The sequence below is a fragment of the Pavona decussata genome, unplaced genomic scaffold, assembly GCF_977016875.1.
Source record: "Pavona decussata unplaced genomic scaffold, jaPavDecu1.1 SCAFFOLD_102, whole genome shotgun sequence".
In the NCBI taxonomy this organism is placed as follows: Eukaryota; Metazoa; Cnidaria; class Anthozoa; order Scleractinia; family Agariciidae; genus Pavona; species Pavona decussata.
The window spans coordinates 7,899,102-7,925,114 of NW_028145517.1; the positions used below are offsets into that span (position 1 = coordinate 7,899,102).

Sequence of the window (26,013 nt, forward strand, 5' to 3'; positions counted from 1 at the left end):
ACACAACAGGTATCTTATATGAAGTGTCAATTCGAAAATTACGACAAAATCAGGAAAATTTATCGATGTAGAGATCTTTCACGAAACATGGAATTTCCTGATCTTGGAGCGAATTGTGCTCTAACAACTTGCAAACAATTAGGTAAGATTGTTTGGTTTTGTTTTGGTATGTTTTCTTTTCTCGAAACTTGAGTTTCCATCAAAAATACAAAACGTGATGACAGAGCAGAATTTCTTGGATCGAAGAGAAGCAGAAAATTTTTTTATAAATTCAAGAAACCTAATAACCTCCGTAAGAAGCACAGTTTATGTCATACAGTTTGTACAAAACAAAGTTTTCATTTCTGGTTTCTAGACTTCCTTCCACTGAGATGCGATGCTTGTTCCAAGTTGTTTTGGTAGGTGCTTATAGTTGAAGTTGTTTTATGTTTATTATAAATGATCAGCTTAATCAGTACAAAGAAAGGTTTTTTTATATAATTTGGCAATACCAAGACCCGGGGGGGGGGGGGGGGTGGGGTACTCCTCGGAATTCTTGGTGGAGGTGTTCCACCCAGGTCTTCATGTCCCGACCCTATTTCAGACCTACTAAACATGCCATTTTCCACACCCGTTTTCAGACCTGACCTCTAAAATTCATACCTGTTTTCAGTGCCGAAAAGCTGGAATGACATAGTTTATCTATTTCTTTTTCTTGCTATCAGTTAGTCGTTCCAGTTACGTACTGAGAAGAAAAATATGTTTGTAAGCTTTCGTAAATGTTCCCCGCCCCAAAAACCTGACCCGATTTCAGACCGTAATTGTCAAAATCTATACCCGTTTTCAGACCAAAACGGCTAAAAAACCATACCCTTTGGGGCGGCACATACCTATATACCTTATATAGGGGAGTACCCCCCCGCCCCGGTACAAAGAACAAGTATTGACAGGTAAACCCTAAACAGGACCTACGTCCCTCACTGAAGGGTTAACTGAAGCCTACATTAACTAATATAAAAGAGCTAACCAGCTACTAAAATCAAAAATTAGTACATACATACATAATCAAGTAGAAAATATGTACAGTATTAAACTAGAAATATAATAAAAGAACAAGAATAAATCATGAGACACCATAATTTAATTCATACATCTCAATTCAGCTGACATAATTACAAAGTTGAAGCCTGAAAACAGACACCATCCTGTAGTGAGGTCGTGGTGGTGGTGTGCCACTGGTTTGAAATTTGTGGCCGGCAGTATCCTGTATCAATGTATATGGTAGTTGTGGCATTGAGGAAACTAGCTGTGGGGGGTGGGGTAGCCTGCGTATTTTGGGTGAGTGAACGCTATAGCCACCATCTTGGATTAAAAAAGCAGAGGAAGATTGGGGAGAGTATAAAGTGTGACCAAGGGAGTGGGTAACATGGCGGCTACGATTAGCCAAAATTCTGGCACTCATTCATCCGCCGAAAACACCTCAGGCTGGCAGGGAGGGGGGGGGGGTGGGGAGAGGTACTTGCGAGGAGGATCCACACTGAGGCTCAACCACTCACACTTTCTCAAGCCAACTTTTACCAAAATATGTTGCCCTGATCTCACGTATGTAAACATTAAGATGCACCTCTTTTATAAAATTACCTCAAGCTCCTCTTTTCTCTTTTTTTTTCTTGCAAACAACAGAAAAATATAAAAATAATGAGCTAATAAGCTTGTGCTACAAGTTCAGCCATCCCTGTGAAACAGAAAAGATTCCAAATCCTTCCTTTATATATAATCGATATCATGCCATTTCACCTTTTTCTCCATTAAAGATTATACCCCTTTCTGAATTTGGTTTGGTCAGTCAGAGTCAAGAAAATTAGTTAAAGCAGGAAATGCAATAACCCAGCATCATTTGGAAATGACAGCAAGGGCAGATTTCTCAGTACTAAAACTCACTTTCTGTTTATGATTTGTTTATTTTTCTGTGTAGTAAGGAACATATCAAGTATACAGACCACAGCTGTGAAAATTCCTACAAAAAGGTATTTTTACATGAACAATTTGTTTTTGATAATGGTTCAATAATTTTTGTATGCTGATATCTTATCTCTGGAAACAACCTAAATTTCTGCATAATTAATAAAGTTTTACAACATAATTGTAAAACGCAGTTAATGGAGCGTGACGCTCTTGAGCTCAGTTGTTACTGTGTCAACAGTTAGCATTACGTAATGCAAATTGGTCATGGATGTACTTTTACTCTCCTTGTACAATACCTATTCTTCTAGCATGTTGCAATACCGTCTGTTACATTTATATCCTTCGTTTTGTATGGCTAAAGGTATAAATACCTCTATTCATGTCTCGTTCAGCGCTACGTGAATCTCTTGTATTCGATAGTACTTTACTTGCCATTGGCTTAGTCCTAGACATATGTCTAACTATAAAAGGTCTAGTAAAAGTCCGAGGATCACTCGCTTGCTGTATTACCTACTGTAAGGTCTACCTTTAGTGTCTCTATTTTGTAATTCCCACCCTTCCCTCCCTTTGGAGGTTTGGTTGTTGTTTTTTCCAATAAATTTGGGTTCACCTCTCAGGTTCGCATTCGGTTAACTTCCCCAAGCTTTGTCTTTTTAGGCTATTTTTAGCTCTATAACCTTGAAGCTCGTTATATGCTTTTATCCAGCGCATGCCGGCGGAGTCGGCTCGTAGCGCTGCAGAATATTAGGCTTGAGCTGGTTTTAAAAAATGCCAATACTCTTTGCACTATGCTGACCGGAGGTTTCAGTTCATAGTGCCGTGGAGAGTTAGGCTATTAGATTGTTTTAGTTTTGGACCTGCCTACAACTTGTCCGATCCAGCGCTGGTCATTAATACAGTTTAATAGCGCTGGGGAGATAAGTAAGGCTTTATGGTCACGCTATGGGAGTCGTCTGTCACGCCGATCGCGGAGTGGTGTTCCCCCTTTACGCCAAACATCATGTTGTTATTATTTGTCTGTTGAGATCTCTAGTTAACTTTATGGTAATAGGAACTGCGACATTAACTGCAGTATGGATAACAAATTGTAATGTTGAAAATTTTCCTGGAATGTTGATTAATTGTGTTGTGACCTGAATAAATGTTTTTAGATGTTCCCTGACTGGTGGAAGCTTTTTTGATACTCTAAAGTTTCTTGCAGTTACAAGGTCCTGCAGCTGGTTGTGGATATTATATTCAACATATTTCCAAAAGAGTATTTGACATTTACAGCTTTATAAAGCCATGCACTGCTTTGTTATATTGACTTGCATTAATAAACAGTGAAGTACATGTACTTTCTAATTACGTCAGAATATGTGGCTTTTAGGTCAAAAAAGCTCTTGATTAATATATTATTACTGCTCTTGAATGTCTAGGATTTTCAAGTGCCTGTCTGCCCCCTATGCAACAAACCAGTACCTGTACCACGAGGACAACAACCAGATATAAAGGTAAGTCCTACTACATTCTCAGTGGTATGACACCGTTCAATTTTGAAGATCAATGTCATTTGTTTACACTTGATTGATATTTCTTTTCTGTCTGGCCTCATTCACTTATTTTCCACTGGAAACGATCAATTAAGGATGGTGCCTACTATTTTTAATGCGCAAGCCATATGTTCTGCGCATGGCGAGATACTCGGGTTTCCTATGGGTGGTGCATACTAATACAGGAATATTTTTGCGCGGTTTAAAACTTTACGGAGAAGGCAAAACTTAGCAAATGCTAATTAAGCTTCAATTTAGGAAAAAATCCCATACATTGCTTTATATTTTGGCGCTTTTTAGAGATATTATTGCTCAATTATCTCTGAAAAATGCGTGGTTACCCCCAACTTTCTTTTCGGATTCCAATAGGACTTGCTAAGGTCTGCTTTTCCCGTATAGTCATAAACCGCACAAAAATACTTCGGTATTAGTAGGTACCGTCCTTAAGTGAATTTAGTCAACTCAATCACAACAGAGGATTTAATTACAGTACATGACTTTGCACTTTAGGTTGGGGAACACATTGATAGAGATTGTCAGTCTGATCCAGCAGTTGCTAAGAGGAAGGTATGAAGAAATATGATTAGACCATTGAAAACCACTTCTGATTCACTTTCATCATGGAGGAAAAGAAATGAGACTTTTGAGGGGGGGGGGGTGGTAGGGGCAGGAGATGCATGTCTCTCAATCTCTACTCTCTCCCCACCCCTACTCCCTTGTAATGTGCAGTTCCAGAAAATATCCATACTTCCCCCACGAAAGGTTTTTGTTTTGCACCCCCCCCCCCCTTCCCCCCAGGAAATTCCAGTTTAGCTTCATATTTTGCTTCTAGAATTTTGGCTTTTAAGAACCCTTTCCCCCTAGGAATTTCCTATGACCTTCCATGGGGTGGTGATGGATTTTTTTCTGGAACTACACAATCTCTCCTCCTTCTTTAATGTTGTAACTTTTGTTCTTTTTTATGCTACAAAATTTTGTAGTAATCATTATGGTCAACTTAACTAAAAGGTTTCTGCACCCTCCCAGATGCTAGTTCTGGCAAATGGATTCAAGTACTCTCAACTAATTCTTCTTTATTTATTTGTTACATCCTAGGCATACCTCAATAGATGTTCCTTCAAAGGGTGTAAACGGAAAGAGGTTATTTTTATTTTCTTCTTTCTCCATCATGCAAGTAGTTACATATCAACTGTTTATTGCCAACTACAATAATTTTCCATTTGGTAACTCTATATATTTCTGGGCAGCTGAATTTCATGTTAAGTTAATTTATATTTTTACCATGTTGATCTTTTTAATTTACTAACAGAGTCAATCTTGAATTACCTTTAGTTAGTGCTGTTCTGACTTTTTTGAGTCTGTGGACAAATATTTTTAAGTTTGGCTATTTGAATGAAATCTTTTAAGCAATACTTTCCTTCAGTACTGTTTATTATGCTGTACAAGGTGGTACTAACGTCTGAGTCAATGGATGAAAACCTAAAGTGTGACCATTCAAATGAAAGCTACTGAGCAGTACTTTCCTGTGGTGTTGTTTATTATATATGCTGTACAAGGTGGTTCTAACTTTTGAGTCTGTGGATGAAAACCTAAAGTGTGACCATTCAAATGAAAGCTACTGAACAGTACTTTCCTGTGGTGCTGTTTATCATATATGCTGTACAAGGTGGTTCTAACTTTTGAGTCTGTGGATGAAATCCTAAAGTGTGACCATTCAATGAAAGCTACTGAGCCGTACTTTCCTGTGGTGCTGTTTATTATGATGTACAAGGTGGTTCTAACTTTTGAGTCTGGATGAAAACCTTAAGTGTGACCATTCAAATGAAAGCTACTGAGCAGTACTTTCCTGTGGTGCTGTTTATTATATGCTGTAGGTGGTTCTAACTTTTGAGTCAGTGGATAAAATCCTAATGTGTGACCATTCCAAAAAAGTATTGAGCAGCATCTCACTGTGGTACTGTTTATCATGCTATGCAAGGTTTGCGCACACAATGTTTGACTGCCTTCATTTCCTGTTGCAGCTCGTCCCTGTCAGATGTGATTCTTGTCGGCAAAATTTTTGTCTAAAACATCGACATGAACAAGATCACAACTGCTCTGCTGTTATAAGAGGAACAGGAAGGTTGGTGGTAGTGTTAATTACACAACTGGTGTATTAAACCATTCACAGCGACTTAATTTTACGGTTATAGCTCGCTTTACTGAAAAGGACTGTTCAAATTATTTTTATTGACTTTGGGAGTAAATCACCCTTTATCAGGGACCTTAATGACAAGGGCAATGAGAATGCCACTACGCAAGTTTTAACTAGAAAAAAATGGTGGCTCTGTATGTGTGTTATACACTTTGGTACATTTCTTAATGTTCTCTGCAAAACAACACGATTCAAGGTTTTGTCGAGAACGTGAACTCATGTTACTGATATACTATCTTATCTTAATTCTCAGCAAAACAAGTGCTTCAGCAAAAGCGGGGTATGTTCCTGTTATTGATTTCATATTTATAACAATTAACCCTTTTGCTGAATAAATATATAAATATTTATTTGTCAGTCCAGTAACTTCCCAGTACTAAACAAGGAAAGCAGGCTAATATTATTCATTTTATATCATTTAACTACAGAAGCTGAAGCCTGGAAAGATTTTTTCAAAAACAAGTGAATACAATAGTAATAGTATATATTAATTACATTGTAGATAATTTGTTATACTCTAGACCAGGATAAAATAGTGTAAAAATATTTTAAAAAAAAATTAGGGAATTTGAAAGATAATGTTGGGTAGTACCCGTGACAAGTGGTCACTTCTTTACGGTCAGTAGTAATTATTGTTGCATTAACCATTGCCATGTTTTCTTAACTGTTCGTCCTGTTTGTTTGATTTCTCTAAAGAGAATCAGCAGCTTTGAGAGCAACAAAGGCTTCATCATCATCAGCACGACCAACTAAACCACAGCAGACTGCGCTCTCCTCCATTGGCAGAGATTTAGACAGGTCCAGACGTGAGCGACAGCAGCAACCACAAACTCCTCGACCAATCCCACAACCAGCGATGGTACAAATTATGTTTTGTAATTTTCCCAACTTTGTTGTCAACTTACTTGAATGTATAATGAAGGACACAGAGCATATTAATGCATTTCAGATTGCTGTTTGTTGTTTTAGTTCATATTCACCAAAGGTTTTGCATGTGGCCTTGAATTCGTTCAGGAATTGTTGCTCCAATGTTTTATCCACTGCTTTGTGCTTCATTCTGTGATAAAAATGGAAGTCTAGGCTGTAATCATAGGTTTTTATTGCAAACGAAGTGCAAAACAGTGGATAAAACATTGGAGCAATGTTTCCTGAATTAATTCAATGCCACATGCAAAGACTCCAGTGCATCTGAACTAAAACAAACAAAAAAGCGGAGTTGAAATGCATTTAGTTAACTGTCAGAGTCAGGCCCAAATTCTATTCTAATCTTACCATACCTCAACCACTAAAAAACTTTTGATTTGGGGCATTGGTAATATTGTTGTTTGCAGAGTGAAGATGAGGCTCTAGCTCTGGCAATACAAGCATCGCTTCAAGATCAGTCCAAGATTAAGTCTCCCAGTCCACCACAGACAACTCAGGAAGAGGAAGACCAGGCTCTAGCACGGGCCCTAGCAGAATCAGAGAGGGAGGAACAGAACAGGAGACGGCAACAGGTGGGCCAGACAGTAGGAATAAAGCTAATATTAATATCCTTGGAAATTTTCCTCAAATCATTTGTTGCTATTACAGTACTTAGTTCTTGCCTTTGATGAAGTTAAAGTTTGGTCGTCGTAAGTGTACTTTCAGCTGAAGGGTTAATTAAATTGACCTTTCAGCTCAAAGCCCACCTATGAGCCAAATAATAACGTACCAAGTTTTGTCATTTTCCAGAGTACTGACTGAATGGTCAAACTTTTGGATTTATCCAAACTCAAGAGTTAGCAATTGACCTTGTACAGGATAATAAACAGTACCACAGGGCACAGGAAAGTACTGTCCAGTAGCTTTCATTTGAATGGTCACACTTTAGGATTTCATCCACAGACTAAAGAATTAGAACCATCTTGTACAGCATACGAAACAGCACCACACAAAAGTATTCATGCACAATAGCTTTCATTTGAATGGTCACGTTTTGGAAATTCTTCCAGACTCAAAAGTTCCGAATCTCTTTACAGGAAGCACCGTCAGTGACTCTTGGAGTTAAGGTTCTAGTTAATCAAAATTAACCTACATGTAAACTGAAACTTTTTTCTTTCTTGATTGAATTTCAGGGACAAGAAAAGAAATCTGATTGCCGTGTCACATAACCTTCATCAGCCTTAGGACTCAGAATAACTTAAAATATTAAATTAGATAATTATGATTTTCATGAATACATCTTAAAATTATCTATCCTACGTAGATACATTAAAATGTGTGGTTCCAGAAAATATCCATACCCCCACCACGGAGGGAATTGGAAATTCCAGAGGGGTGGGGGGGTCAATGGCCCAGGAAATTCCAGAGAGGAGGAGGGGTGAATGGTTGGATAAGTTTCCAGAGGGTCAACTTCACGTTCATGTCAGACATAAATGTTCAAAATTGTAACTTACCAACTTTGCAACTTCGTAGATCTTTCTTGAAGACATTACTTTGTTTGACTGTTTTAAAGAAACCCTTGTTACAATAAAAACATGTTTCCCTTCTCCGAAAAGCCTTTGTAAGCGAAGTACTCCAACTGAGACAAGAAATCTATGTCTGCGTTGCGTGACGATCGGTTATTATAAAACTGTTGTTTGTGAATCTTTCTTGCGTAGAAAAATATTGTTCATTGGCAACAATTGAATTTGTATCAATGTTTAAAAGGGAAAATTTTGTATGACTATAAAGTGAAAGCCCCAATTTTACATAAAACATTGAAATATTTGTTTGTTATTTTTGTATGCTGTGTGGAGTTACGGGCAAAGGTCAATTCCCGCGGTCAATTATAACTGGTTTATCAAAACTGACCCGTGTTTAAACTTATTTTGTCCAAAGTATTTTAACTCAAAGTCCAAAACTTTTAACTGAATTTCTAGGCCAAAATTGAACAAAATAGAGCCAATTCGACATTCTTTTAATGCGTTATTGATTTCATACAAAATTTGCATAAGAACGTGAACATGCTAATTTCGTTTTGCGGCTCCATTTCGTCTGCGGTTTCAAGTTACGATCTGAAAGCTCTATTTGTCTCCCTGCCCTGCTAATGCTTATTTTGTCCATGCTATTCTGATTCAATAGGAAAACTATTGACTAAGATAACTAGACTGAATGATTACCAGGAGAAAAATCGATTAAGTAGAACTAAAGCGATAATCTTTTTGATCTCCTAAAATTTGCATAGGAACGTAAACATGACATATGCAAATTAAATGAAAACACATTTTTGCATTGCCGGACTTATTCCAACAATTAAGATTTAAAATCTTCAGCGAAGCTAATGGTAAAGTTTGATGTCAATGACCACAGGTAAATATAAAACACAACAATTATTTCAGTATCAAGAGCTTTTTGGCAAACTCTACCCGTGAAATTAAACGGCGCGCGCGCTCTTCGATAACGCATATTTTGTCCTCGTGTAGGCAGTTCTTGATATTTCTGAAAAGTTCACATCAAACTGATTTTTGAGGCGTTCTTTTAAAATAAAACTTTTCCAGAGGGTGTGGGGGGTGTATTCTGTTTTTAGGGAATTTCCGAAGGGGTGGGGGGGTTAAAAAAATACCTCGAAAATGGAAAATCCTGGGGGGTGGGGGGGTCCTATGTGAAATTCCCTCCGTGGTGGGGGTATGGATATTTTCTGGAACCACACAATAGTTACAAATGTCTTATAAACTTCCTAGGCCTTAAGTTCTTATTTTTTTTAGCTACTGTAAGAATTTACTGAGTCACCAGATTTCATCTAAGAAGTTGCTATTAAAGAGGTAGACCATTAGAAATCTTGAAGGGGGAAATTTTGGTGTATGCCATGAAGCTTTTTTTTTTCTTCAAGCCTAAATTCTCTCCATGTTTTTGTTGTTGTTTGTTTGCTTTCTGCATACAAGCTCTTCTTTTGCTGATCAAATGCCTTTGGTTTGTTTTTTTGAAAATTTGTCCCCAGGGGGACTTGTCCCCCTCAACCCCCAAGATTGCTAATGGTTTCACTTTGCAGATATTATTTTAAATATACCACCCTATTTGTCCATAATATTTGCTTGAGATTTACAATACTACTGTATTTACAAGGCTAAAAAGTAAATAGTATTGTACCACCCTATTCATGCATCACTTTATATATTCTAGTAAATTAAACAATAAAGTCATATTAAACAAAACAAATCAATTGTTGGGCAAAGACTCTTTTCCATTCAATAACATACACTGTAACTCTATAGCCGACAAAGAGCATGAATTTTGGAGTTCATTATTTGCTATCTTTCCTTGTTTCTGTCTGAATATTATTATAACACTCAGTTTGCAAACTTAGGGGCACTTGAGACAGCCTTATGTTTTGGTTATCAAGCAGAGTTAAGGTGGGTAGGGTATAGAATTGGAGAGTTCTGGTATAGTATGTAGGATATGTTCAGATTATTTACTGGGAAACTTATCAGTGGTATAAAGAATTTAGTTTAGAAGGGGGATAGGAAAAAAGTAAGACAGGGATAGGTTAGGAATTTTTGGTGAGCCTAGAACTGGGTTGTAAAATACAACTGAACATAGTCTGGATTAGGTTACCCCAGAATTTACAGAGTACCTTCATGGGTCCTTGACTGATAGTTCTTCAGCTTTCCTTGGTTTAAAAGCTGGGGCACACTTCCATTTATGGCTACACTAAATTGAATATGTTTTAAGAGTTGATTTTCTTGTGTACTTAGTCGTTTGTAATCTCATGTTCATTATTAATTTTATTTACAAATTGCAACAACAAAGTACATGAGTGAGAGGTTTGGAAATATTTTAGTGAATCTGCTGCTTGTTCAATAAAAGCAGATGTTGCCAAAGTCTAGTTGTTTCTTTTCATTCCAGCCATTTTGTTCCATTTCCTTGTCTCCTTTTTTTTTTGCAAAGCATTTTGTTACATGGTCTTTTGAATGTCTTGCTTGATTTCACTTTCTGGAGAATGGATCTGACCAAACCTTCATATCTGAAATTAAAATTCACGACTCTTTTATCAAAGAATGTTGCTACCTTAGCCCCTTTAATAATATTTGCAGAACGTGCAAACTGAACAGGCCCTATGTTCAAAGAACAGATAACTTCATCCAGAGGATAAGTCACTATCCAGCAGATAAAATGTACTCCAGTACATGGATAACTGGATATACCCGATAGTTATCCATTCTTTGAACAACTGGGGCCAGTTATCTAAAATGTGTAGTTCCAGAAAATACCCATATCAACCCCATGGAAGGTTATCAGAAATTCTGAAAGGGAGGGAGAACCTTCCAGAATTGAAAAAAAAAGAAAGAAAGAAAGAAAGAACGTAAGAACTCAAGCTTGAGTTTCCAAGAGAGGGGGGAGAGAGAGCCAAACCAACTAAGAAACAGTTATCTGCAAGGATGGATGTTTTCTGAAACAACACAATGTTCATCGATCAACGTTCGCAAAATCTGCTGTCTGTGCCAAAATATAATCTTGACAGCTGAGACTTCCCAAAGGCTGCTCCAATGTAGATCCTTCTCCAAGATGGTGGCAACAGATTTGAATGGGTTAAAATTGAACTGAATGGAAAACTGATACCAGCACTGGAAAGAGCACCTTTACTTTAGTAACCTTGCAAAGTTTCAGCATATTTAAAAATTATTCCACGAGCGCGCGTTGGATATGACATGATACATAGCCAACGAGGCGCGTAGCGCCAAGTTGGCTATAATCATCTCATATCCAACAAGCGCAAGTGGAATAATTGTTTTATTAAAAACAATCAAGAAATATTGCTAGATCTTAATGATTTCGCTGTGCAAGAACAACCAGGAGACAATTTTAAAAGTCGCCACTTCTCGGCCATGGTATAATTGCTCATATACCATGGCCGCTAAGCCAATCAAATCCCTCGAATTGCATTATACAATGATTCAGTTTTTAATAATAGGTGTTATATCAGCTTGGGAAATGTAAGATGAAATTTGACAAATTTACAGACGTTTGTATGACTGGGGGTATAAGTCATACGTCTGTAAATTGTTCATTTTTCAACTTCCATTTTCTCAGCTGATATTACACCTGATATGCTGAAACTTTACAGGGTTACTAATAAAAGTAAAAGTGCTTTTTCTAGTGCTGGTATATGTTTTTAATTTTAAATTATTTGAATTTTTGGCTGCCATTTTGGAGAAGGGTCTATTATGGAACTCTAATCCTGAGAACATTAGACAGGGTTACTAAAGTAAAAGTGCTTTATTTAGTGCTGGTATACGTTTTTAATTTTAACTTATTTGAATTTTCAGCTGCCATTTTGGAGAAGGGTCTATTATGGAACACTAATCCTGAGAACATTAGACATTAAATAATGCAACAAAAACCAATAAATAATTAACAATTATTCCACGAGCGCGCGTTGGATATGAGATGATAAATAGCCAACGAGGCGCGAAGCGTGAGTGGAATAATTGTTTTATTAAAAGTGAGTGGAATAATGGTTTTATTAAAAACAATCAAGAAATAATGCTAGATCTTGCTGATTTCGCTTTGCAAGAACAACCAGAAGAGAATTTAATAATCGTTCTAACTTGGGCATGGTATAATGGCTCATATACCATGGCTGCTGAACCAGTCAAATCCCTGGAATTGCATTATACAATGATCCAGTTTTTAATAAATACTATTACATGCAAGATAAACTAAATGTATGTTGTGGCAATAATAATCACTCTGGAGGTTTATGTCTTGTGAGGTGTAATAAATTAACAGGTTGGCTGGTCATGGCACAACAGTTACATTTGTGCTTTCTTTTTATGAGTACTTGCCTCTGGTTTTTGTAACTATAACATGAGGTGATCAGATAATTAATATTTTACTCTCTACATTCCTTCCCCACTATCTCTACATCACTTATATCCAGTGGGTGACCATCACGACGAGACAAAAGAGACAGGCATTCCTTGAATCAACATTTACGCAACACGCATGACAGCCCCTTAAACAATATGAAGCCACTTAACTGTTGGGGAAACCTAACAGTCCAACTCCTGCCAGAGATGCTATAATTCCATCTAAGGAGACATTTTTTGATGTCTCATACATAATGTATACAGTGCACTGCGATTTGTTTAACTGTTTCATAAGGGAGTCTATGTAGCCAGGTACTTCATTTATGGGGGACTTTGTGTCCCACATTTTCCACTTACTTCCTGGTTGAATATCTTCTTGTTTGATATTTTTCCTTGTTTCTTTCTGAATTTCCTCTACAAAAGATAGACAGTCAGTGTAAGAATAAAAATGTTTTCTTCTCTCTGCAGTCTTAGCTGGGCTTCATAATCATGCAAACCTATGTGCTTTCCTGGCACCAGAGGCAGAGCTGTGATTTTACCACCAAGATACTCATGCAAACAGCCCAATAAGTGACCTTGATTTCAGGTTATGCACCTATTAGTGTTTAGTCTCCCTCGCAGCCGTTTTTTGGGCTGTCACGCAACGCTCCCCCCCAAAAGCCCAAAAAACGGCTGCAAGGGAAACTCATCAGTGTTTAGCTATGGAGACAGGGAAGGGGGGTGGGGAGCAAAGGTAGAGCGATTTAAAACCTACAAAATTGGACAGAATAATTATAATATTGATATTAAGGGTTAAAGGGTTAAAATGGTTATGAATCCCCACTGTGGACAGATATTTGCTGATAAATTCTCCAAGCTGCATTTTACATAGGTTACACCAAAGATCTTCGGCCTGGGTTTCCAAATCGTTCTGCATACTGGCACATGATTGTGGTCTTTGGCGTAAAGTGGCGTAAGACAGAGCAGACTGACAGAGGTAATGCCTGGCTTTAGATTACCTAGTAGGCTTAATGGCATGACGTAAACTTCCACAATTCAAATTATCCATTTTATGTCGAAAAATACCCAGGAATTTTCTAGTCTCCCGGTGTAGGAATTAGAGTGCACAGGCAGTCCACACAGGCAGTCCCTACCCCCTAAGACTTAACATTGATTGGTCAGCGAAATTTCCTTACTACATTGATACAGCAAAACCTATTAAAATTTATAAAAAGCACTCTTGAAGATTTCTAAGGATTTATAAGCTAAATAAAATGGTCCTGCTCAGTACTCAAGTGCGGTAAGGGCAATTAACTTGAAATATCTGATGGTCCAAGTTCTTGTTTTTGAGGAGATCGCCTTATAAATACTCCAGCGAGTTCGCAGAGATCTTTCTGCTAGCTAGATAAGTAAGCTTAACTATAAAGATCAAGTATCCCTCTATCTATTATACGTACTGTAAACTTCAGGATGTAATTTCGGATACACCACAACAGGATATAACGCTGCTAGGGTAAAAGCTGTAAATCCTGCAATAAAAAGCCCTGTCTTCACTTTGTTAGACATTTGATACAAGGTACGTTACCACCACAAAAAATTCTCCCTTGTCAGACGTCCGCCATTTTGTTGTCAGCTGTATGGTAGGGTCAGCGTTTTTCGTCATTTTGTCACGTGACTATCAGGGATTAGCCAATGAGATAATCCAGTTTGCGAATTTAGAAAGTTGAGCGAAGAGGGAAAAGTGGCTCCCACCTCGTGTGACTAAACTTTTGGAAGAATTTTATACCTTTCCTGAACAATTCTTTTGAAGAATGGGAACAAATAGCAATCCGAAATGCTTTTTCGATGTTTCCATCGGGGAAGAGAAAGGTAGGTTGATAATTTTTCTCTTATTGGGCGGTGGTTGTAATACGGGTTTCATTTCTTATTAAAAGCCAACATCTTTATGCTCAATTAAGGTTATGTAATTTGTTTATTTTATACAGAGCACATGTTTCAGTCACCTAGAGCGAAATGGTGTGCTTCTCGTACCTTTGTCCCGGAGATAATTGAAAAACACTGTCTGTATGTAAACGTCAACGACGTGCATGACGATGGCAATGCATCGAAGAGACACACCGGCCATGTTTTGCTCTACGTTTGATCTAGGAGATCAAATTATTTAGCCCGATTTACAAGAACCACACTAGCCCTCTGCTGAATGTTGAAGGAGCAGTTATCGATATACATACATGATGGCACCTATGAATGTTGATCTGCTGGGGAGGGGTCGGGGGAGGGACTTGTGGCCAAACGGGAAATTTGGAAGCCATTTGCTTGCCCGTAATATGTAGGGACTCTTGACCACTTAAGTGGATTTTCTAACGCATTTTCGATGATGTTTAGTGACTCTTTTGATGTGCCCTGGAGTGTTGCATTTCAACAGGAAATCTTAGTCACGTTCAAATGCCCCGCCTATGATCAACCCTTCCTCCCCCCCCCCCACCCCTGTTAATTGCAAGTGGTTCAGCATTTGTAGGTGCATAATGAATTTGGAAAACCCTTCACTGGTTGTTTAACATGCATTTGAATTGTTGCAGTGACATGTACAATAAGATATTAAATTTTCTCGCTGACTATTAATATATCACTAAACTGATAAATCACACATGATAATCATGATAATATTGCAGGAATGGTGTGCTGTATCTTAAAGATGATGTTACATGAAATGATTTTTGATACAACAAAAATAATTTTGTTATCATTTGATGTAACACATAGAAATTTTTTTTTTTGGAGCAGTTACATGTTAGTAGTTAATAATGGCAACACATTGCAAGGTTCTGTCAGTTTTTCCATTAAATGTGTATCCACAGTTTTTTCAGTGTCTGGACTGTTTGTATTTTTTAACAGTGGGAAGAATATTGTTTGAGTTATTTGCTGACAAGTGTCCCAGGACTGCAGAGAATTTCAGATCTCTTTGTGTTGGAGACAAAGGGAATGGCCCAGCAACAGGGAAACCGCTTCATTTTAAAGGCTCCACTTTTCATAGAAGTAAGTTAATAAGTAATGCCATGAAAGATATTGTGGGATGAAATGATGCTAAGCTTGATACATAGCCAGTTGGCACCACCACCTGTTAAAGGCCAGTACTAAGTGGTCAAAATGCCGCAGTACATCGCAGTGTAACATGTTTTCCACAACATGCTCTCATCAGCTTTTGCATTGCAAGTTGCAGAAAAAAAAATAAAAAAATAAATGGGAATTTCAGTGGCACATGCACAGAGTGGCTATTCCTCCACTGTTTCCAGGTTGAATTGGAATTTGGAAATGTTGGTTTTTGTGGAGGGAGAAAAACCCTCGAAGCAGGGACAAGAACCAACAAAAAACTCAACCCAAGTATGGCATCAACTCCGGGAATCGAACCTGGGAATCAAACCCGGGCCACATTGATGGGAGGCGAGTGCTCTCACCACTGCACCATCCCTGTGCTCCCACAAACACTGTAGTGTAAAGTTGAAGGGCAGAGTAGTTGTACCATTAGCCAACAGTGTTATTGCTAGATGATACAGCACATGTACATTTGTTACAAATCTCAACAACCTATGCAAAAAGACTTGCATCAAAGTTTTATTCAAGTTCAAATGATGATACCATTAGTGCTGTTGCATCCTTTTCGATATACAAAATTATGACAATGATGTTGGCTGAATTATTATTAATTCAGCCAACATCATTGTCATAATTTTATAATTTTATAATAATATTATAATTTTATTCCTGTATATTTTATGACTGCTGTGTTTTTGTTGTTTTAGTTATAAAGGAGTTCATGATCCAGGGTGGTGACTTTTCCAACCATAATGGAACAGGAGGGGAGTCAATTTACGGAGAAAAATTTGAAGATGAAAACTTTGAATTAAAGGTGTGTGCATGGTACAAGCAAAGTGCTGGTTTGAAATCTCGACAAACTTTTGTTCATAAGTATAAGTATGCCATTTCAAATCAAAACATTTGGAAGAATGTTATCCAGTAGGAATTTTCTTTAGGTGAAAAAAAGCCTTTTTGGATATAACCTAAGATGTGCAGGATAACTTGTTGTCATATTGTCAACTTTAGGGGATAAAGAATTTTGGGGCCTTTCAACAAAGCAATTAAAGTAGTAGGTCACTGACGTAGTTTCTAAGATACTGGCAAAGATTGAATCTTTTTTGTGGAGCTGACCCATTGCCATAGTAACCACGATGCCATCAAAACTTTGCCAGTCAACCGAGCTACAAAGATGTTTATAGTTTGGCTTCATGAAAGCCTTTCATCTTATGAGCCTCCTTAAACACATTCTTCAAACTTGTGGTGTAAGGAATGCTTAGGGAACAGTTAAGATATTGGGCACCTTGCATTGGGGACTGTAATTTGCTGAAAAATAGTTTAAATATTGCCTATAAGTTGCAAAGGACCAGTTAAAATAAGGCACACAAATTGTGTGAAAATGTCTTAATCTAAACGGAATATTTTTTTTTTTTTTTTTTTTTTTTTTTTTGCAGCACGATAAACCTGGTTTGCTGTCCATGGCAAACTCTGGTCCAAACACAAATGGGTCACAATTTTTTATCACCACTGTACCTACTCCTCATTTGGATGGCAAGCATGTGGTCTTTGGTAAAGTGCTCAAAGGAATGAATGTGGTCAGAGAACTTGAAACAACACCAGTTGATGATAGTATGCCTCAAAAGGTTTGACATCTTTCTTTTGCTTCACCACTCTGCTTGATTTTATTTTCAGTTAGTTACTGCTCACCTCTTGTTCATGTAAAATAATGTTCTTTTTTTCTGACTCTTTATCTTGCAGCCATGTGTCATTGATGACTGCGGCGAATTGCAACCAGATGAAGATGATGGTATATCTGTAGTTGATGATGGCACAGGAGACTTGCTTTCTGAATGGCCTGCAGATTCAGGCCTTGACTTTCACCAAGTAAGAAGACCTTGAATGTGATCCTTTAACCATTTCAATACCAAGACTTTCCAAAACCAACAAACAAGAGAAATAATAGTAAGAATGAACTGCTTTCATATGAGTGGTGAGATTTAAACAGTTTGTGCAGAGGCTCTTGAGGTGGAAGTCCCATCACTGCTAGAAAAAAGAAATGTCTCCATAGTTTTCATGTGGTGATGATGTTCATCTACACTCCAGACAAATTACTAAAACCTCAATACCCGTGAAAACATGACAGTTGTTAAACCCACGAAAATGTCAGCAGTTAAGGAAGGTGCCTACTAATACCGAAGTATTTTTGTGCGGCTTATGACTATGTGGGAAAAACAGATCTTAACAAGGCCTCTTGGAATCCAAAAAGAAAATTGGGGGTAGCCATGCATTTTTCAGAGATAATTAAGCAAAATATAACGCAATGTATGGGACTTTTTTCCTAAATTGAAGCTTAATTATCTCTGAAAAATGCATGGTTACCCCTTATTTTCATTTGAGATACCAAAAGGACTTGCTTAGTTCTGCTTTCTCCATATAGTTTTAATTAAACCGCGCAAAATTATCCCTGTATTAGTAGGCACCACCCATAGGAAACCCGAGTATCTCGAGATGCGCAGAACGTATGCGCAGTAACAATAGTAGTCACCGTCCTTAATAGGTACTAGCAATCTAAGCTCTGCAGTGTTCCAGATAACTTTCAAAATCAGAGAGTCAATGAAGAATTTTGAGGGGTCAATAGCTCTGGTTCTCTCTGAATCTTCTTAAGTTTGCCATTCATTTTGTCAGGTCAGGAAGCCAGGCTTCTCAGGTTTTTGACCTGAGATGCCTCTCTTATCTGGAACACTGCCCTTTATTATCGTAATATATATATTAACAACTTATCAATTTGTTAGTGTCTTTGTAAACAGTATTTAATATTGTCTTTTCTAGGTTGATGAAATATTGATACAAACAGAAAAGTTAAAGAGTATTGGAAATGAACTGTTCAAGGCACAAAATTATGAGTTGGCCAAAAACAAGTACAGCAAAACCCTACGGTAAGATCAAGATTATTTTCAATTATTTAGCTGTGAAATATGCACTAGCAGTGTTATAGCAAGAGCAATATTGGAGTGCAGTGTTACTGTACCATAATAATAATTTATGGCATGTTGACAAGTAAATTATCTATTAGCTAAATGAGATGTTACCATGTGGTGAAATATCCTGTTTTAATATTAATAATTCTTTTCTATTTTATAATATTGTCTTAGTATATTAGCATTACAGTGCAACGAACTCAACCGGTGCAACCGATAAAACTGACACTTGGAAATTCAAAGAAAAGTTGTTGTTTTTGATTGGTTTACAAACTACTAAAGCCAGACTCCTTTGTTGTTAACATGACCTGTAATTGGCTGATCAATGTTGGGTGGCACCGGTTTAGTTTGTTGCACTGTAATTATTTTGGCGCATTTTAGCTTTTCAATGTTTATCACGAAAATAACTTGGGATTGTTTGTCATTAGAGATATCCTGAATGCCATATAACAAAGTTATCTTTTTTTTGGGGGGGGGGGGGGGAGGGGAGAGGCTGGGGATAGGGAGAGGGGGATTCCACCCCCCTCCATAACATCAAAGTCAATGAACACTAACCGACCATAATCAGATATTATGATGATCTCAACTGTTATTGAGGGATTGTTAAAAATTGTTTGTTTTTAGATACCTTCGACGTCTAGAGTCAGAAGATGAAACAGAGTCCTCCTTTGGAGATGAAGAAGAAACACCGAAAGAGGAGAAACCAGCTGAAAGTAAAGGGAAAATAAAAGCTTTGTACATCAGCTGCTATCTAAACAGGTGATGGATAATTTATTTTCTAGCAACTGTATCTGTGTATTATTTTGAGTATTTCTCAGCAAATGGTTTGACACTAAATTGCTAACAAGTGGCTTTTTTTTTACAGCGCTGCTTGTAAATTAAAGTTAGGTGACCATTCAGGAGCATTTGAAGATTGCAACGAGGTAAAATGATAGTTCAATTTATTATTAACATTTGCTAAGAGAGGCTAAGTTCTTATCAGTACAGTCAAAATCAGTTTGTTACAAAAAATGAACAAAAAAGTACCCATACATGTGCTTAAGTACTCTTTTGTGTCTTCCATTTGACCCGGCCTGATCAATCGATGACAATCGATCATCGGAAATCCAATCGATCAATCGATATCAGTCGATGGCCAATCGATAATCACAAGCTTGGGTCAATTAAGCTGACTGTTTTCGATTTGTAATTTTAGTTCCGCTCGTGGCTGTATACGTGACTGGTGACCCAAACCCGTACAATATGTCTGAAGTTATTTTAACTATCTACAATGTTGTAGTTAAAGGGTATCATGAATGCCCATTTTCTGTTGAACTTGGTGAGTGTTTCGTTGCTCAAAAGAAGAGGGGAGATCGAGGGAACGCGCTAAAAGTTGTAGACACAACACATGGTCATGAACAACTGGGTCACCTCAAACGGGATTTGGTAGCACCACTTTGGCCTCTGAGAAACGAAATTGTTTTGTAACTATCTTTTCCATTGCCTGCGAACAGGAAATTAAATGAATAATTATGCAAATCGGTCGGTAAAAATGAGGTGGGGTAAGAACGAGAAGTGTATCACGCAATTTTCGGATCGCACTAAATTGACGATCACAAAGAAATATGAGAGATTACTCGCAGTCTACATAAACCCACATGTTTATTTGATATATGAACCAATAAATTCTTGTTGCTGTTGTTGTTGTTGTTCATTGTCTTATAAGCGGGACGTAATATGCAAGCCTCCATAATCGGACATTCGATCTATCTTCTTGTTACAAGGAAATACGGAAACCGATGACAATCGATGACAATCAATGACAATCAATGGCAGTCGATGACAATCGATGTCAATTAAAAAACACATGTTTTTTGGTCGACGATTGGTCATTGATTTCCGATATCAATCAATTAATTGTTATCGATTGACATTGATTGTCATCGATTGTTATCAATTACCGATTTCATCGATTGATCAGGCAGGGATTTGAATGGTCCCACTTGAAGGTTTCATCCACAGACCCAAAAATTATAAATTAGCACCAATGCACTGCTCAGTAGCTTTCGCTCACATGGTCACACTTTGGAATTTCATCCACAGACCCAATGTTACAACAACCTTGTAAAGCATTAAATAAACAGCACCACAGGAACGTACTGTTCAGTAGCTTCCATTTGAATGGTCACACTTTAGGATTTCATCCACAGACTCAAAAGTTAGAACCACCTTGTAAAGCATAATAAACAGCACCACAGGAAAGTACTGCTCAGTAGCTTCCATTTGAATGGTCTCACTTTAGGATTTCATCCACAGACCCAATGTTAGAACGGCCTTGTAAAGCATAATAAACAGTACCACAGGAAAGCACTGTTCAGTAGCTTTTATTTTTGAATGGTCACACTTTAGGATTCCATCCACAGACTCAAAAGCTAGAACCACCTTGTACAGGATAATAAACAGCACCACAGGAAAGTACTGTTCAGTAGCTTTTATTTTTGAATGGTCACACTTTAAGATTTCATCCACAGACTCAAGAGTTAGAACCACCTTGTACAGGATAATAAACAGCACCACAGGAAAGTACTGTTCAGTAGCTTTCATTCTTGAATGGTCACACTTCAAGATTTCATTCACAGACATAATAGTTGGAAGCACATTAAATATTGAATAATTCACTTTTGGGTAAGCATCATACATGTAGCTGCAAAGTGTTGCTGTTACTTGCGAATGAGCAGAGCATCAAATAGTTTGAGCTGCATTTTGCTCAATATTATAGGTACTTGACTTGGATGCAAGCAATGTGAAAGCACTTTACAGAAGAGGACAGGCCAATACAAACATGAAGGACTTTGAACAGGCAATGGTATGTTGTCTACCAATACTGTCAGCGTGAGTTTTGTATGGCTGACTTAGTTCACTTAGGTTGAGTTTTAGTGGCCAAGAAAGTAAAAACTTTCAGATCAGACAATAAAGCAAACCTGAGAATGGGTACAATGTTTTGCATTTCAAACCACCTCTTCCTCCTCAGTGCCCTTGTTTTGCTGGTTCCTGACTGGTATGTTCTAGGAATGAAATTTGTCTCGAATATCACATTCCAAAGCCTATGACCTGGGTTTGAAAGCTCATACTCATATTCATAAAATGACCAAAGGTTTCTGAAGCAACACCCCTCATCCCCTCTACATACTGAGGACCATGTCTTACTCAGAACAGTTATCACGTTATAGTATAAGTGCCCACTTTGCACATCACTGAAAAATTTCCTCAGTATTAATAACAATCAGTGGAAACATGGCATTAAGCAGTACTTTAAGCGACAAAATTTCCAAATTCCAATAAAAAATATTACACTCTTCAGTCTTGAGGACCACCCTTATTAACCTCAAGTTAGCTTGGTGATAACTCCCTGGTTTTTTTTTTTAAAAAAAGTCATTGGTGATTTCTTAATGCATGCAAACATTTGCAGAAACTGCAAAGGTGGCCAGTTCACTGTGATTTTGTTTTTCAGCGATCATTTAAAGTGATTATTGGTATATATCAAACAAGCTTTTTCTCGGGTTTATTGCCATAAAATTTAAAGAGCAGTGAAATTTATTTGACACATTAATATGGACACATTTTTCCTTGTTTTGTCAACAGGTTGATCTTCAGGCAGCTGCTAAGCTGGCGCCCAATGACAAAAGTAAGTCTGTTATTCTCATGAATTCAAAAGTATTTTTGAGCAGTTTTTGACAATGTGGGAAAAAAACTCTCAGCAGGGCCTATTGAAATCCAGAAAGAAAAGTAGTGGTAACCACACAGTTTTCAGATATGTTTCAATTTGGGAAAAAATCATACATTGTTGCATATTCCAAAGCTTTTTAAACTTATTGTTACTTAATCTGAAAGATGTATGGTTACCCCTAACTTCGTTTTTTAATTCCAGTAGCCCCTTTTAAGATCTGCGTCAGGCCCCCTTTCCTTGGAAGGAGCTTGTGTGAAATGTAAATTATGACAGTGATATTAACTCACTTTTTTTTTTTTTTTGCAGGTATTAAAAATGAGATTGCAAGACTAAAAAAGCTGATGGAAGAGAAACGCAGCAAAGACAGACAAATTTATTCAAAGCTTTTTTCACCGTGATCTGTGAACTGCAGCAACATAATAATACTTTAGCAATACTGTGCAGTAATCACAACTTGCCAATAATAATTATTTATACTGTCATATTTCAAATCACCCAACATATTCTTTAAGTGCTTCACCTTAGTCAAGCAGTTTGAATGAAAAAAATTAAATCAAAATGTGCTATGCTGTGACTGCTAGCTCAAATAAACTTAATGCTCAGTAGATATACAGTTGGGAGAATTTGCTTATTTGTACCATTTTTACAGGAATTTTTTAATCTCCTTTAGTTGTTACAATCACATGCTTTTTTTAAAAAAATAATAACATTTGAATGATGCTTAACTTAAATCTTTCAGCCATTGCACTGTTCAACATCTGATACAGGTCATGAAATTCAATAAAGACATTTTAAAAACGAGGTCAAGAGAAATATCTTTGATTAACTACTGAATTCTCCCAATGTTATTTGAGTTCCATCTTTCAGTCTGAAGGTCTGTGACTTGGACATCATGTTGTGTCCTTAGACGAAGTCTTTGTTCCACATTGTCCCTCCCTACCCAGGCATGTGAATGTTTACTTGGAAAGCATTAAGGTGTGGCAACAAAAATGCTACCAGGGGGCGGGGGGAGGGGAGCTGGGGAGTGCTATACTCCTACATTCAAACCTCCTTGTTCAACCACCTCTCCCCAAGATTACAAAATTTTCACAGTCAACTCACAAAAGGTACATAATTAAATAACAAATGAAAACAACTTTGCAATAACAAACTTTAATTTGCTTTCTGAACTCTTGACACGTTTTGAATGTATACAGGCAGGACTAAATATGATCATTTAGAAATATAATTCTCATTTCTAGTCAAAATAAAATAAGACTGTCATGCGATGACAGAGTGGCTTGAGAAACTCAACCAAGGTTTTGCACAAAGGGTGTACACTCAGGCATTCTTTGGACAACTACTTTTTTAAAAAATGTTTTTGAAAAATTAACCTTATCACATATTTTGAAGAACACCATCCTAATAATTACTGTTGCTTTCCCTGTGTCTTTCTCCGGAAAATTTAAAAATGTTGACTGCTTTATAGCCACACCAATTGCTTTTTCCAGGAGCTCATTAGGCTCGATTTCTGCCACTCCCTCAGGTCCAGCTTTCCTCCTTCAGGGGGTGAGCGTGGCAAACAGTGGCTGGTAATCAAGCCTAAGGGCTCATTTCCTCAGGAAATTTAGGGGGCATGTGCCCTTACCCACTACCCCAGAAAGAAAAAACCTTTGATCTCTGATTACTGCTAATATATGGGGAGACTTGTCTCTTGGATTTCTGTCGAAAAGCCAGGTATTGATCAATCAATCAATGACACTGTGAGCTATTCTGATAAGATTCATGATAGAGGACTGCTCATGCGACAAAGATCACAGGCCAGAGCCTTCACATGATCCTGACCTCTCACTTCGTAGAACTTTCCGATTACTGAAATAATATTGTTATTTTGATAGCAGAAAATACCATATGTCCTGCACCACCCATGAGGATGATGAAGAGCCAATAAAGAAAATATTTCACTTATTCACTGTCATATTCAAGCTCCTTTTTCATTCCAGCTCTTGTCACACACCTCCATGCATCATCTTTAGCAGGGAAGTGCCAGGAATTCCCAGCTCGCTGAACCACTGGATCAAACTTTTGCCTCGTAAACTTGATCTTTCCACTGTCATTAGTTGTAAAAGAGACACAGCTCAGTCTTGTCCACCTCAAAAATGTCCACCACAAATCAATTGGCAATAAAAGACGATGGTCTCTGAGCCTGTCATTGGTCACTACTTGGACCTGTTGCATTCCACTGAAGGCTGCAGCATATAAGAGATACAAATCATCATTGTTAAATTTGTTTGCAAAAACAGAACAAGTATTGTCCATATTGGTAATCAACCCTTCTGCATTATTTCGTACAAGTGCTTTATGACGAATTATAAGAAGCACTTTTTTCTTCTGACCAACAAAATAATTTATGGTCGCTTTTAGCCTGTCTGTTGAGAACACCATATTTTGTCTATTAGCCATTGAACCATGGAGACCAACATTTAAGCCATCAATGATGACATCAAATGGCCCCTTTTCTTTGACAAATTCCTTGAAATTATCCAGCTCTTGGCACATTTTCTTATCCATCTTTTTGCCATGAAGCAGAGAATCATTGCTGGACAATTTAATGATCTCACACTCCAGCTGAGATATGTCACTTGGAGATATGCCACATCTCAGTTGATTGCCACAGTTGGAACACATTCCTATCTCGGAAACCTTTGAAGTTTTCCACATCCAGTGGTAATATGGATCGTGCCTGAACCATGTGCGTATTTCCTGAAGTAATTGGCTGGGAAGTTTTGTACCAGCACGTTGCAGATACTGAAACACTTTCAGTGACATTCCACCATACAACTTGTACTGTTTTGATTGATCATCATCATCATTGTCATCATCATCATCAGCATCATCATCATCATCCTCATAACCACTCACATGACTAGAAACAGCACTGACTTCTTCACCAAATCTTTCTGACTGTTCATCTTCTCTAGGTAAGCATTCTTGTACACTGTTTGGATTTAGCAGTGCTGCAATCATGTCCGTATCAACAGTCAAGCATCTATCGCCCTTGCTAGCACGACAGTGAACTTGTAGTTGACATTTCTCATCAAAAAGCTGGAAGGCTTTCTTTGTTTGGCCATTCTTGGCTAAGCTTTTAATAACGTAATCAAAATGGCGTGTGTGGTGGATCATGTTCCCATTTGTGATGCTGCGTAACATTTCAATAGCTTTATCAAACTGTTGCTGATTGCAGTAAGACTTTATCATGGTGGTTTTAGCTCCCTCTCCAATGTAACTGACATTCTTCTGCATATCTGCATATAATCTGTCCACAGCTTTGTGCTCGCCGTGAGTCATGAACATATGAAGCAGAGAGGATGCTCCTTCGACTGTCCAGGAAATACCTGGTCCTTCTCTGTTCTCTTCAAACAGCTTTAAAGCATCTGAGATGTTACCTACCTCTATGTAGGTTTTCATCTTCCTTTCAAGATTCGAGGTTTGGTCATTTTCCAGGATATTGCTGGAAATTCTTCTCTCTGATAAAAGGGATATTTTGGACAGTAGCCACGTGTTTGTTACTCGTGCTCTCAAAATCAACCCAATTCCTCTCCGTGTAATCATACCGATTCTTTAACAGAAGATAACCCGATAAGGAACGAATATTTCTGAACAACTCTCAATACTTTCGGCCACAGCTTCAGGCGGAAAAAAATAATTTTACCACCTTCATTCCCTCATGGTCAATCGAACTCCTCCGATGGAACAGTGCATTATTCATGAGCCAGCAAACATCCAGTCAGCAGCTGTTAGATTAGTGCCAGCTTTTGCC

The 26,013-nt window shown here is 37.7% G+C and overlaps 4 protein-coding genes and 1 long non-coding RNA gene across 5 annotated transcripts; 2 read left to right on the forward strand and 3 right to left on the reverse strand.

Moving 5' to 3' along the window:
• Positions 1–21: 21 nt before the first annotated feature.
• Positions 22–9,884, forward strand: LOC146472061 (AN1-type zinc finger protein 2A-like). The gene is made up of 12 exons (XM_085120634.1): positions 22–142; positions 356–398; positions 1,955–2,006; positions 3,363–3,437; positions 3,987–4,043; positions 4,572–4,616; positions 5,498–5,598; positions 5,924–5,950; positions 6,367–6,529; positions 7,002–7,166; positions 7,767–7,911; positions 9,328–9,884. Exons 1-11 carry the CDS (start codon positions 88–90, stop codon positions 7,800–7,802), a joined length of 819 nt encoding a protein of 272 aa, XP_084976760.1. The 5' UTR covers positions 22–87; the 3' UTR covers positions 7,803–7,911; positions 9,328–9,884.
• LOC146472062 (uncharacterized) lies at positions 4,604–5,491 on the reverse strand. Its single transcript, XR_014866762.1, has 2 exons — positions 5,279–5,491; positions 4,604–5,175 (listed from the first exon to the last, which is right to left on the reverse strand). It is a non-coding gene; the product is annotated as an uncharacterized LOC146472062 (long non-coding RNA).
• Positions 9,885–10,385: 501 nt separating the features above from the next.
• LOC146472063 (small integral membrane protein 20-like) lies at positions 10,386–14,091 on the reverse strand. Its single transcript, XM_085120636.1, has 3 exons — positions 13,916–14,091; positions 12,837–12,893; positions 10,386–10,633 (listed from the first exon to the last, which is right to left on the reverse strand). The coding sequence occupies exons 1-3, from the start codon at positions 14,022–14,024 to the stop codon at positions 10,596–10,598; spliced, it is 204 nt and encodes a 67-aa protein (XP_084976762.1). The 5' UTR covers positions 14,025–14,091; the 3' UTR covers positions 10,386–10,595.
• A 71-nt stretch (positions 14,092–14,162) lies between these two features.
• On the forward strand, positions 14,163–23,015 carry LOC146472064 (peptidyl-prolyl cis-trans isomerase D-like). The gene is made up of 11 exons (XM_085120633.1): positions 14,163–14,327; positions 15,354–15,494; positions 16,259–16,365; positions 16,985–17,173; positions 17,289–17,414; positions 18,360–18,466; positions 19,133–19,267; positions 19,374–19,431; positions 21,267–21,353; positions 22,130–22,172; positions 22,521–23,015. Exons 1-11 carry the CDS (start codon positions 14,270–14,272, stop codon positions 22,610–22,612), a joined length of 1,143 nt encoding a protein of 380 aa, XP_084976759.1. The 5' UTR covers positions 14,163–14,269; the 3' UTR covers positions 22,613–23,015.
• On the reverse strand, positions 22,912–25,805 carry LOC146472065 (uncharacterized). The gene has a single exon (XM_085120630.1). It carries the CDS (start codon positions 25,803–25,805, stop codon positions 24,159–24,161), a length of 1,647 nt encoding a protein of 548 aa, XP_084976756.1. The 3' UTR covers positions 22,912–24,158.
• Between the last annotated feature and the right edge of the window lie 208 nt (positions 25,806–26,013).

Bases quoted from the DNA above. Each gene is read 5' to 3' on its own strand.
- LOC146472061 (XM_085120634.1), top strand. From the start codon at position 88: ATGGAATTTCCTGATCTTGGAGCGAATTGTGCTCTAACAACTTGCAAA. The intron at 2,007-3,362 runs GTATTTTTACAT...TTGAATGTCTAG, and splicing joins GTGAAAATTCCTACAAAAAG to GATTTTCAAGTGCCTGTCTG. The intron at 3,438-3,986 runs GTAAGTCCTACT...TTTGCACTTTAG, and splicing joins GACAACAACCAGATATAAAG to GTTGGGGAACACATTGATAG.
- LOC146472063 (XM_085120636.1), bottom strand. From the start codon at position 14,024: ATGTCTAACAAAGTGAAGACAGGGCTTTTTATTGCAGGATTTACAGCT. The intron at 12,894-13,915 runs GTACGTATAATA...TATCTTTTGTAG, and splicing joins ATTACATCCTGAAGTTTACA to AGGAAATTCAGAAAGAAACA. The intron at 10,634-12,836 runs GTAAGTGGAAAA...TTTTAATTTCAG, and splicing joins AGAAGATATTCAACCAGGAA to ATATGAAGGTTTGGTCAGAT.
- LOC146472064 (XM_085120633.1), top strand. From the start codon at position 14,270: ATGGGAACAAATAGCAATCCGAAATGCTTTTTCGATGTTTCCATCGGG. The intron at 14,328-15,353 runs GTAGGTTGATAA...ATTTTTTAACAG, and splicing joins TTCCATCGGGGAAGAGAAAG to TGGGAAGAATATTGTTTGAG. The intron at 19,268-19,373 runs GTGATGGATAAT...TTTTTTTTACAG, and splicing joins ATCAGCTGCTATCTAAACAG to CGCTGCTTGTAAATTAAAGT.
- LOC146472065 (XM_085120630.1), bottom strand. From the start codon at position 25,805: ATGATTACACGGAGAGGAATTGGGTTGATTTTGAGAGCACGAGTAACA.